The sequence below is a fragment of the Pseudorca crassidens genome, chromosome 17, assembly GCF_039906515.1.
Source record: "Pseudorca crassidens isolate mPseCra1 chromosome 17, mPseCra1.hap1, whole genome shotgun sequence".
Lineage (NCBI taxonomy): Eukaryota > Metazoa > Chordata > Mammalia > Artiodactyla > Delphinidae > Pseudorca > Pseudorca crassidens.
In genome coordinates this window covers 25,910,462-25,922,786 of record NC_090312.1, presented here as the reverse complement: position 1 = coordinate 25,922,786, position 12,325 = coordinate 25,910,462, and the positions used below count along the sequence as shown (strand labels likewise).

The window sequence follows — 12,325 nt, the reverse complement described above, 5'->3', positions numbered from 1 at the left end:
ATTCCATAGCTAAAGCAGATACAATTTATAACATAATAATCAAGCTAACTACAATTTTCATATGGTATATAGGTAAGTTTGATGTTGATACTTCTAAAAATACCCATAAGATAGAATAAAATCATATAAGCAGTGTTTCTACTGAAGGTCTGAAAGTATAATTAGAGCAGTTGAATTGAATTTATGAATATCCAGTAAATATAACCCATGGTTACCATCATACACCTGAAGAACATCAAATTCCTTTTCTGTCTGGAAGAATTCTACAAACATGCTAATATTATATCCTTTTTCCACAGAAATGCTCCAGGCACACATTTGAAGATTTGGGTAACTGTCAGGATATCCAGGGCTCAATATGACTCCCGTAGAATCCAGGCGTAATTCATTGGCAGGACAGAGCACTGTCAAAAAATATACACCATTAGATGATGCTAGTGTTTTAGACCTAAGTGAAAGTTGCATTTTAAATACTGAAAGTTGCATTTTAAAGTTGCATTTCAATACTTTAATTGAAATGTATTTAAGTGAAAATTGCATTAAATACCCAGTTTTTAAATGTTTTCATATTAAATAACAATAAAGGAGATAATATCTTGAGCTATGTGTATAAAAAGACAACTTGTATAATAAGCTTGAAGTTCAAAATATGGAGGAATGACCTAAAATTTTATGGTATTAATTTCCTTTTATTATTACATGGAAGATACATTATTTTTCTGGACAATAAATACATAGATAATAAAAAGATAAGGTATTTTATTGCCTTCTATTTCTTTATATTATTTTCCCTATTTTCCTTCATCTTCTTACGTTTTCTCCCCTCTGCCTCTCTTGCCTATGTCTTTACCCTGTCCTTTTCCTTCCTTACTTTTTCTTCTGTCCTCAAACTTTAACTCACTCAGGTATGTGAGGACAGACAGGAAACTGCCCCATCTCAGAGGATTCATTCCAGGCAAAGTCACTTCTAATCTCATGAATATGCTTAAGCCACGAGGATTTAACACAATTTTGGGTCACCAGTTACCTTTCAGTTCTTCCTGCTATTTCCAGATCATAAGTGTAAGACAAAGCACAGCTCTTCATTTCATAACAGTACCTCTGCTGTACATCCTGAGAATGTGTGTGTGTGTGCACGTGTGTGTGTATCTCCAAGGTATAGTAAACTACTATACTTTAATTGTTGGCCTCAATAGCATTATGCATTGGACCAAATAATAGAAACATATACTTAAATTTGCATTTGGAATGAGAATGTGACCAAGATGATCAAATCCTTATCACTCAAATGATGCCATTTCAGCCCTTTTTTTTCCCTTAAGACTTTGAGTTTTATGGTGTGGGAAGAGTATTGGAATTGCTCAATATAGCCCAAACAGTATAGAAGTAAACCAATATATACCAAACAGGATTTAGTTCAATATGATATAGAACTTTTTACCTGGAAGCCACTGTAGCCACTACAGTAAAATGTCCTATGTATATCACTGATAAATAGTTTTTAAATGTAGCTTGGACCAATTTTTGAGTGTTATTACTGCGTACATCCTTGTTTCTCAATGTTTGTTCAAATAAACTAGGCTTCAAAATACCAAATACTGTTGCTAAAATACAGATGAATAGATGAAGGATTTATATATTTGTCACTTCCAGGGTGGAAGGACATGAAATATTTTGAATTATAAAGTCTTCAAGTAGTATAGGGATGGAAAAGAGTAAGTAAAATAGTGAATTATGGCAACATATGATTGTTCTTTAATCAAGTTAATAACTTGAAATAACTTGAAAATAACTGCCATAACTTCATATACAGATATTTAAACTTTTACTATAGAATACAGTATAGCTAATCTAAGAGTTGTTTCCTTTCTTTTTTTTTAAACTTCTATTTCTCTTATTTGAATCTGAGACATTTGCTTCTTGGATGTGATTTCAAGATTTAAAAAAAAAAAATTCAGCAAATAGTATTAAGTCCTCAGTCTAAAAAGAGAAACCTGATGTTCGCTTTTCACAAAATGAAAAATATGTAAAATAAATAAACAAATAAAGAAACTTGAAGGCTAGAAATGGAATGGAAAACTTGAGTCAAAGATGAAGAACATTAGTGAATATATAGTTATGGCATATTGAAATAAAAGATATATAACCATATGACAAACTGAATAAGTTTTAAGAAAGGGTTTCTGTTGTGTGTGCCCTGCTGTTTAATACTTCTGAAATATTTAACTAAGTGAGTAACTGGGTTACTGAACATGTTATTCCCTTACTAAAAGCCATTCAGCACCTTCAAAGCCCTTCAACTTCAGTCCCTGCCTACTTCTCCAGCTTTGTTTTCTGCAGCTCCTCCTCTGAAACAGAATGCTCCAAACATACTGGATGACTTATAATTTTTTTGAACTCAGCCTATCCATTAGTGCTTCTGTTTCAAAGTCTTACTCTTGTCTGATGCATTTGAAATGTTAGCACATCTCAAAACCCAGATCAAGTCTCATCCTCTGTGAAACAAACACTTCCTGAACCTCTCCTCCATCAACCCAAGGAGAACTGTTGATTTTCTTCTTGGTACCTCTGTCATGTATGCTTCTGTTATTGCAGTTAGCAATTTTATGGCTATCATTTCATCGCTTTTTTCATTTTCTTCTTAGGCTATTGTTATTGAAAAGCAGGTGCTGTACCTTAATGGTCCCAATGTTTTCAATTGAACAAATATTGCATATTACTTTTGAAAAACTGGTATGATTCAATATAATTTACTGTAAATACACAAATTAACCTATTCTCACACTAACCAACATACGACAAGAGTAAGACAATCATCAAGAGTAAATATGTGTACATTAGATACTGTTAAGCACCTTTTGTTCATTATATCACTTACTTATCACAGCAACCTTAAGAAATGTCTACAATTCTTATCCCCATTATGCATATGAGGAAACTAATGCCCAGAAAGTTTAAAGTACAGAAAGTCTCACACATTCAGCTAGATGGACCCCATGTTTTTAACTATCTGTAGTCACCTATTATATTTCATTTACATCAAACCCTTTGAAGAGCACCATATTTAGACTTGCTTTCCATGTTTTAAGTGTGATATAAAGAACTAAAGAGGATCCAGGGAGGAATAACAAAAATGATATAGCCTCTTTTAGGAAAAGTGAAAAAATCAAATAATTTAAAATAGACTAAAAACAGTATAGATTAGTTACAACAGATTCCAAATGAATGACAATCTTTTAGCGGGATTATGAATAAACTCAAACAAAATTTTAACTCAGCTTTTTAGCTTAAGTGCCTGGTCAATTAATTAATATAGTAATGCTGCATAAACTCATTCTGAGGGATAATTAACTTTTAGCTAGTACCCATAGTGTTATTATGAGACAAAGATTGATCATCCTTTTTTGTATTCTCCAGAGCAGATAGAATAAGAAGAAACACATTTACTAATCTACAGGAAATTCTGATTTTAGAAATATGATATTGAAAATCTGAGAGATGAGGGACTCAAATAACAAAACTGTTTTGTATTTTTAATTAAATATAATATTGAATTGGGATCCAGATATATAAAAAAGAAGTGTTGCTCTCCAAGAGCTCACAATGAAGTTTATACACTGGGTCAAGGAAGAAGTCCTGGTATGTAATTGCTTGTTCATTCAGGAGTAAAGGTGGTAGACTTCAGAATAAACAAACAACTTTAAGATGGCCTATAAAAATCATTGACTAAGAGCAAGGAAAATTCTTATATTGTTGCTGGTTATACCTCCAAACATGTCTTTCTTTTTGATACTGTAAAAGCCCCTTATGAAAATCCTTCTATCTTCTTGTAAGGATTCCAGTGAGGTAGAAAAATCAAACATTTATTCCTACTTACAGCATGCTTGTAATAATAAACAGAATTTTTGTTTTAGGCTCATTGTAACAGTTAAGATACTGCATAAAACAGATTTCTATTTCTCAAGAATAAACCCCAGTGAAGGAAGTAATCCAAGAAAATCTGGAGATGTATAATCAAGTTCAATTCAATTTTATTCAAATTAACCAATATTTATAATTAGTTACTATGTGTTAGGCACTGTTACAGGCCCTAGGAGCTATACAAGTTAATAATACATGATTCCTGAACATCAGAATCCCAGTACATCATTCAAGATCCATCATGGTCTTGCCCTTATAACATGGTGAATGCCTTGAAGTCTGTACCTCACTGTCTTTCATTTCTGTGTCTCTGCATATACCTCTGTCACTTGGACCACACTTTCCCTATCTTAGTTCTACCAAAGTAAGTATCACTTTTCATTTGGAACCTATGACTCAGGGAGCAATGCCTCCATCAAGCTTTCCCTGTCCTACAAACAGTTTAAAATCATGTGACTCTATAGCTCCCTGGCCTGTTTCCTTAGTACTGTATTGCTACAAGCTGTATGGCTGTCATATCCCTTACACCATGTTGCTTTCACAGCAGGGACCATTTACAACTTTCTGTCTGTTTGTTTTTTCCCTCAGATCCTCATTCTTAACAGGTGCTCAAAAAAGTTTAATGATTCTAGTGGTCAGAATAGAAACTACTTGCAGTCAACCTTGGAATCTTTATTTAAAGTGATTTTTCTTGCTTTCTACCTCCATTTCCACTCCTCACAGCAAAAATAATTTAAATAGATTGAATTGAGTTTGGGATAAACTAGAAAAATTAAGCCTTGGATGAATTAAAAATGTTTACTTAAATCTGAGAAATAATGGAATGAAAAATACCACTTATGAGTTGTATAATATTTAACATTATTGTCAGTTAAATATATAATTATATAAAATAGATTGTTCTCTATTTTGCTAGTACTGAATTAAACATAAAACAGATATTTAGAAATAAATAATCATAAGAATTGGTACCTTGACAAACTGGAGGCGCTCCATCCATCTGGAGTCGTTCTCCTAATCTGCATGTCAGAATTGCATTACCAACCAAAGTAAATCCTGGAAGACACTGATACCTAATAATATCACCTATTTAAAAAAAAAAAATGCAGAAGGGGCTTCTGATAAGCAACAAGGTAATGGTTAAAGTAAACAGATGTTTCAATATAAAATTAGAATATTTTTTCTTTCAGTCATTTTCAATCAATATAAAAATTCTATTAGTTATAAGCAGTGATGACATTCAAAATATTGAACTACTAGTATGTCATAAACACTGACCAATCAGAACTGAAGCCAATAATAAACTACAAGTAAGACTGTACTGGGGCAATCTGGTTAGATATAAGCAATAGTAGTAAGGAAATAATCCGGTTGGTACTGGTAAGATATTCATTAAAAATATATCAAGCAGTTAAAAGGAGATTCCTAGTTATTGCTATTAAGATTAGATGTACATTGGTCATTGATGTTTTCTTACATTTCTCAACAAATATGAATATTACTAGGATAATAATAATAAAAATTTATTATGATAACATTAGGATGTCTTCTTTTCTTACATAATTTTTCAAAATATTAGATATTATTACAGTTAAATTTCCAACCAAGTTTTAAAAGGACTTTATTTACGATCAAATTGAGCATAACCAACCAATTGTTTTCAAAGACATGGAAATAAAACATGTCTTCTAATACACCCTACATATCCTTCATTATACACATCAGGTTTATGCCTGAATTCAACACTACAGTGTTGGAAGGTAGCAAAATAATACTTTGGAAGGAACTACCAGAATAGTTATACGGTTCAAATTCCTGCACTGTTTTCTAACTGTACATCCTGGAAATACAGAATTCTTTCTTCTTGCCTAATACTCTCTTTCCTCTTTTCATTGTTACCCAGTCTTAAGAATTCTAAACAATCCCCATCGATCCAGGGAAAGAAGGTCTAAGACAGGCTGCTACTATTCTTTATTCTTATTTCTTTTAAAGTAAATACCTCTGCTAACAGTATGTTTTCTTTGAAAGTAATTTAGCAGACTTTACCTATTTCAAATTCATCATCTTCTGTCAAAATTTCAGCATTGGGTACAGGTGGTGGAGGTTGACACACTCTTAGTTGATAGGCTATAAAAATAGACAATGTTTATTCCTTCTCTGAGCAGCTATACATATTCACATATGTGAAAAAAGAAAATTACATAAGGTTTATTTATAAGAATAAAAATATATGGTAGAATTTATCAAGCTTCAACTATTTCTTTATTTAAAAAAATGCTACAACATTGAGGGAAAATTAATCATTCCTTAAATATTTTCCCATGGTAAGAATGCTTACCTTTTAACTCCTTATTTCTCACCCTCATTCTAGTCCTTCTGATTATGTGCTTCTATCTTGGCATAATCACAATTTGGAATTATACACTCATGTTTGTTTATGTGCTCAATGCCTAGCTTCCCAAGGTTCATCGCAGAATCCCCTGCATCTAGCAAAGTGCCTAGCATTCAGTCATAATTGCGAACAATACTCAAGGCTTACTCTATTCCAAGGAATATTATGAACATTTTATTTATATTAACTCTATTAGTCCTCACAAAAATTTTATTTATTTTATTACTTAATTTATGTAATGAGTTCTATAATTATTCCCATTATATAAAAGAAAAACTGTTAAAAGAATTAAAGAATTTGTCCAACTCATACAGCTATAATATGGCAGAGCTGGGATTTGAACATAGACAGTCTGGCTCCAGAGCCTTCTTTCACCATGCTAGATTAATATGTTTATGTTAAATTTTATGTTTCTAAACTGGTCATCCCATTAGATTAGGTAGATTCTTATTTGGCATAAGGTAAAGGCCACTGAAAAAAGGTCTCTATGAATCTAAGTATCATGACTACTGGCCCTATATGATATCTGTATCACAACTGTTTGCTTAGTTAAAGCCTTGTTTTCACTAGTTGTCTTCAAAGATGTAATATACTATTATTAATTTAAGAAACACATTTTACGCTGTTATAACCTTGAAGAAAAATGTGTTTTATATGCATAATTTTATTACTTAAACTTAGGAGTTAATTTCTTTATGTACCTCAATTCGGAGATAAAAAGAAGGAGGTTTAAAGGCATAGTAACTTGCCCGAGATCACACAACTAGTACAGGGTTTATCCAGAAGTCCAGCCTATGTCCTTCAATGTCAAAGCCCATATCTTCAGTATGGGCCCTATTGTGAGAGTATTATGAGAGTACTGAGGAATATCAACTAGACTAGTTAAGGAAAATTCTGATAAAAAGAAATGAATGAGATAAATTTTAAAGGATGAGTACGATTTTTTCCAGTGCTGAAGGGTAATCATTGGCAGAAGAGCATTCAGAGGAGGAAACATGAGCAAAAATTACAATTATCAAGGTAAAAGGTAGTTGTGAGAAACGCCAGAGAGGTAAGGGAAGGGGGAGAGGAAGATACAGAGAGCCCTACAGAGAGAAATCCTTATAAGATTATGCTTTATTTATTTATTGTTTTATTGGAGTATAATTGCTTTAGAGGAGAGCATTTTATCTGATCTTTGTTTGCCTGTAAACTTGTTTTTAATCTTCATGCTAATCAAAAATTATTTTATTTTAAAGAAGAAGCATATTTTTATCAATGAGGAATTCATGACTCCTGTCATCTGTAGAACCTGCTTAGAATGACTTAGATAACTCAGCTGGAGAGTTTAAAAGACTAGAGGTTGGAAATTATTATTATGAGGAAGATGATGCTCAGAGATACTGTGTTATTTTCCCAAGACCACGTGGGTGATGTGATGGAGGGTGTGAGGAGGTGTAATGTCCGTACCTCCTTCCTCTACAATAAGAGCAATTCTATTTTCATCAATTTTATAGATTTGAATTCTGAATAAATTTTCCTTCGAACAAATTTCCTACAATCTCCACCTAAGTGATTTCATTGATCCTTTTGACCTTAAGTCTGACTTTGTGTCTCAATTCCCAGTTTTACATCACCAGGATAAACATATCTTCTGAGCTCTTCACTACCTACCTCCTCCTACCCTTTACCCTTATTTTCTAATCACAGAACTCTGTTTTGTAGCACATACAATCATGACATGTAGGATACGATGCCCTTGCATAGTTATTAAATAAGTCAATGGTGTCTTAAAGGTGAATGGCATGTCAAATAAAATGATTCATCTAAAAGAGAACACAGATTTAGCTTAAATGTGTATTTTAAATGTGTAAATATCTATGTTACGCAGTTTTTCCATTAATGGTCATCACTTTGAAGCTGTTTCTAAATAGAACAATCCATGGAAAACATGGACTAAAATACATACTCATACTATTTAAAATTTTGATGATACAATTTAAAAGTTTCAGTTCTGCCTGTAACTGGATATCATGACTTGTTTCAACATTTATTATTTTCCATTTATTAGCTTACTTTTTCACTATTTGTGACTCCATCTAGGCTTTAAGTAACATAAGGGAGGAGATTCTTCATGTGTCTTTTTCACAATTGAGTAATAAGCTCCTTTCACTTTACTTATAATCCAACAAATATTTGCTAAGTAATACACAAAATACAGGTTTTTTTCAGGAGGGAAAGAGTCTCGAAACAAATAGTCTTCCCTAAGAAGACTCTAGCTCTAAAATTGCAAATGGGATGAAACAGAGGCAATTGTGGGTTAGAGTGCCTGTCAGTATCTTTTGAGGATGATCATTGTTTGAACAGTGCTCTGTTTTCATTCAAATGTGTACAGATGTCTGGTTCCTGGTCCAACAAATTTGCTTCTTAAAATCACTTTAGAGTTTAATTCTGGCAATATATATTGGTTATTTTTCATTTCCTATTTTCTTTGTAATGAAATAACCAACCCAATTCCAGAAAAGAATGCTGCTGCTTTTATCTACTTCAGTTCAACTGAGCTATTCAAGGCTTCTTCAAAAAAAGACACAACAGGACACTGGCAAATTGCCATTCCTTCTCTAAACCACAAAAGCACAAGTGCACAACCTTTCTGCCAAATAAGGATGCAGTATTTCTTACAGAGGAAAAGAAAATGTTCTATGTGCTCTTATAAATTCTAAGTTCTCTATAACCACTGTTGTACTTCAGTGGTGACCCAGATTAGTTCAAGTATGATAACTTCATGATTTGGGGAAGATTTGGAGGAGAAAAAGCACTGATAATTACATACTCAGTTATGTAATTCTGGTAAGGCTATTTCAAAAGTTATGTAAAATAACTTTAAGCAGCTCCACTTGAAAGTAGAGTTAGGAGCATTTAAACAAATGCTATCTGAGTTCTAATTAAGAAGAAAAAATAATTAGTAATTTTTTTTTCCATTTTGGAGAAAGTCTGCTAGTGAATTGATATGAACCACACAGGTAAGTTTCAGTGGTGCTTAAATTACTTACAAATATCACGTTTTATCTGTTAGTATTTTATAATCCATTTGTTTCTCTGCCTATAGAAGGGAGAATCTTTGAATTCAAGAGAAAATGTTCAGCCCTAGATTTGGAGATGAGATAGAGAAATGGAATGGATCATTAGAAATGGATCAACAAGAAGTTACTAGGTATTTTCCTAGAGATGGAAAAACAGAAGTATAGTAAACAAGCTTTTGGGAAATATCCTGAATTATCCATAAGAAAATTCCAATATCTTTTGCATGAAGTGACTTCCCCATATTCCAGTAGCTAATGGAAAGTATCCTACCTTAGTACTGAGACCATTAGAGTCTGAAAAGTAATGTGCTAAAGGTCTCTTCTCTACACGGTTGAGTTGCCTGGCACATTAGTAGATAACAGAGCACATCAGAGGTGACAATTTTTTCTTTGTCAGTCTCTATTTTCCTTTTTCTGTTTACTATCATAGTTTGGTTTGTTTGGGCTATGAAGGAACACGTTTTAGCTCTTTAACCATCACTTTATTCTGCATATTGAAAAGAAAAGACTAAAGAAAAAAAAGCAAAAGAAAACAAAACAAAGCACAGCCCCTGTATGCTGTTGGCTTGGAGCCGGCCTGGCTCTAACTGATAGGCCATGATTTTCTACTGTTGACTGTAATCAATTTAACTAACAACTAACATCAGACATGATAGCTCTTTGACCTTGTTGGAAAAAGACAAAAATAAGACCTTTCCCAAATCATGTCTGAGCATAGAAAAGACAAAACAAAAACCATAAAACAAAATGAAAACGCTATCCAAACCACCAATATGACCAAGATTCCTCCATCTCAGCTAGTACGAGAGAATGCTGCTACCCCACGCCAATCATAGTTTTAGGTGTGTTCCATACCTTCCACCTTCTAGAAAAAAATTAAGATACCCAATTATAGAACTGCTGCAATTTTCTAAGAGCACCCAACCCAGAGGAAAAGCATGCTTCCCTGAACTTTCCAGAACCATCTTACACAGCCCAAATCCTATAACAAGCCCCTCCTAACACCCTCTCACTGAGACTCCACGGGGTTTCTCATGGTATGTTGTCCCACACATTACAGTGAGCCTATAAACTCAACTTTGTTTAACTACAGAGATGTTCCTGATGGACTTTGGCTGGAGGGGGTTGAGATACTGTAGAATAAAAATGCCATCTTATCACACACAGCAAAATACCAAAATATGGTAAGCAATTTTGACATGACTTTTTGTCATTTAAGTAATCACTAAGTAGTCATTTAAATAATAGTAAATGGCAGTATCTTTTCATCATTATAGTTTTACTAGTTTGGTTTTTTAGCTGTATATATATATAAAATTGTATGATGTTCATACCCCCTATGCTCTCTGGAAATCAAACAATGAAACATTTCATCAGCTCAATGCTCTATCTACTGAAATATGAAAGGAGGTCAGATCTTTACGTTGTGGGAGGCAATGGGGTCACACAGTTCAAAGCAATGGTGATTTATGTTTTATATAAAATGTGTCCTTATATCTACAGTAGTCTCTTTTAGGATGAGACTTTGTGGAGTTAAATATACTTGTCCCCAAATACAGCATTCATTGTAAAGGCAATATAACCTTAAAAGATGACCTAAAAGGTATTACAGGCTTTTAAAATACATTTCTTAAAAATAATCTGAAATTCAATATATAATCAACCCACTCATTCACAGAAGCTGTGCCAATAACAGAAAGCAATGGATAATATATATTATTAAATTGTATTATCCTAAGAAAATCTTCTGTAATGATTGAGGTTCCCTAATATCTGATATTAGAAAAAGAGGTACCCTGGATAATAGATTTAAGCATTAAAATGATACTTTATGTTTTAAGTTAATAAATATATATTCTGGCTATACTACAGTGGTTGGCATAAGTCAGATTCCCAATAAACTTATCTTATTTTCTCATCACCATAGCACATTTTGGAAACTACAAAGAGGAACACACTAATCTGTGATAAACCTACCAACATATTGTTGTTAGCCTGTAGATCCTGGGGAAGAGAAGCACTAAAAAGTTCAAAGTTCCAAGTTGTAATTAGGAGAGGTATTTTCTAGAAAGTGAGATGACTTATCTTGATAAAAATGAAAATCATTGCCAATTTTTAAAGAAAAATTATGTTTACATACCATTAAATATAATCTATGCATGAGATAATACCAGCTTAGGACACTACCTGGCACTTGGTAAGAACTCAGTATAGTTTAGCTATTATTATGATTGCTGTTATTGTTGTCATTATTTAAAAAGAGGTCAGTCCTTAAGTCAGACAGACCTATTTTGAATTCCCAGCAGCCCTTCTATTTATTAGTTCTCTGGCTTTATATATGTTACAAATTTCTGTCTTTTGGTTCTTTAATTATTAAAATAGGGATAATAATACTTATATTGCAGAGTTATTACAAAAATTAGCATGGAAAGCATCTAGCATAGTGCCTGGCATATTAAATATTCAGCAAATGGTAGCTATCGCTATTAGAGTGACTATACAAAGTTAGTGTCTGTAAAAACATGCAGTTGAAACAGGTTTTTTGTAATTTACTTTCAGGAAGTCATTGATTAGGACTGAATACTGTTATTATTTATTATAAGACAAACCCATCTTGACTCTATGGCAGATATCAAGAAAATTCAGGGGCTTCCCTGGTGGCGCAGTGGTTGAGAGTCTTCCTGCCGATGCAGGGGACATGGGTTCGTGCCCCGGTCCGGGAAGATCCAACATGCCGCGGAGCGGCTAGGCCCGTGAGCCATGGCCGCTAAGCCTGCGCGTCCGGAGCCTGCGCGTCCGAAGCCTGCGCGTCCGGAGCCTGTGCTCCGCAACCGGAGAGGCCACAACAGTGAGAGGCCCGCGTACCGCAAAAAAAAAAAAAAAGAAAATTCAGCTATTTCTTTAGGGAATTACGGTTATAGTAATACAGAGAAAGACTAGCAGATTTCCT

At 33.4% G+C, this 12,325-nt stretch overlaps 1 protein-coding gene across 1 annotated transcript in view; it reads right to left on the bottom strand.

Moving 5' to 3' along the window:
• The window catches only part of LOC137210719 (CUB and sushi domain-containing protein 3), a 705,705-nt gene that overhangs the window by 91,041 nt on the left and 602,339 nt on the right, over window positions 1–12,325 (bottom strand). Inside the window, exons 40-42 of the mRNA XM_067712783.1 lie at window positions 5,968–6,048; window positions 4,894–5,007; window positions 216–404 (exon numbers count right to left, since the gene is read on the bottom strand). Coding sequence (XP_067568884.1) covers window positions 216–404; window positions 4,894–5,007; window positions 5,968–6,048 — 384 coding nt within the window. The remainder of the gene's footprint in view (window positions 1–215; window positions 405–4,893; window positions 5,008–5,967; window positions 6,049–12,325) is intronic.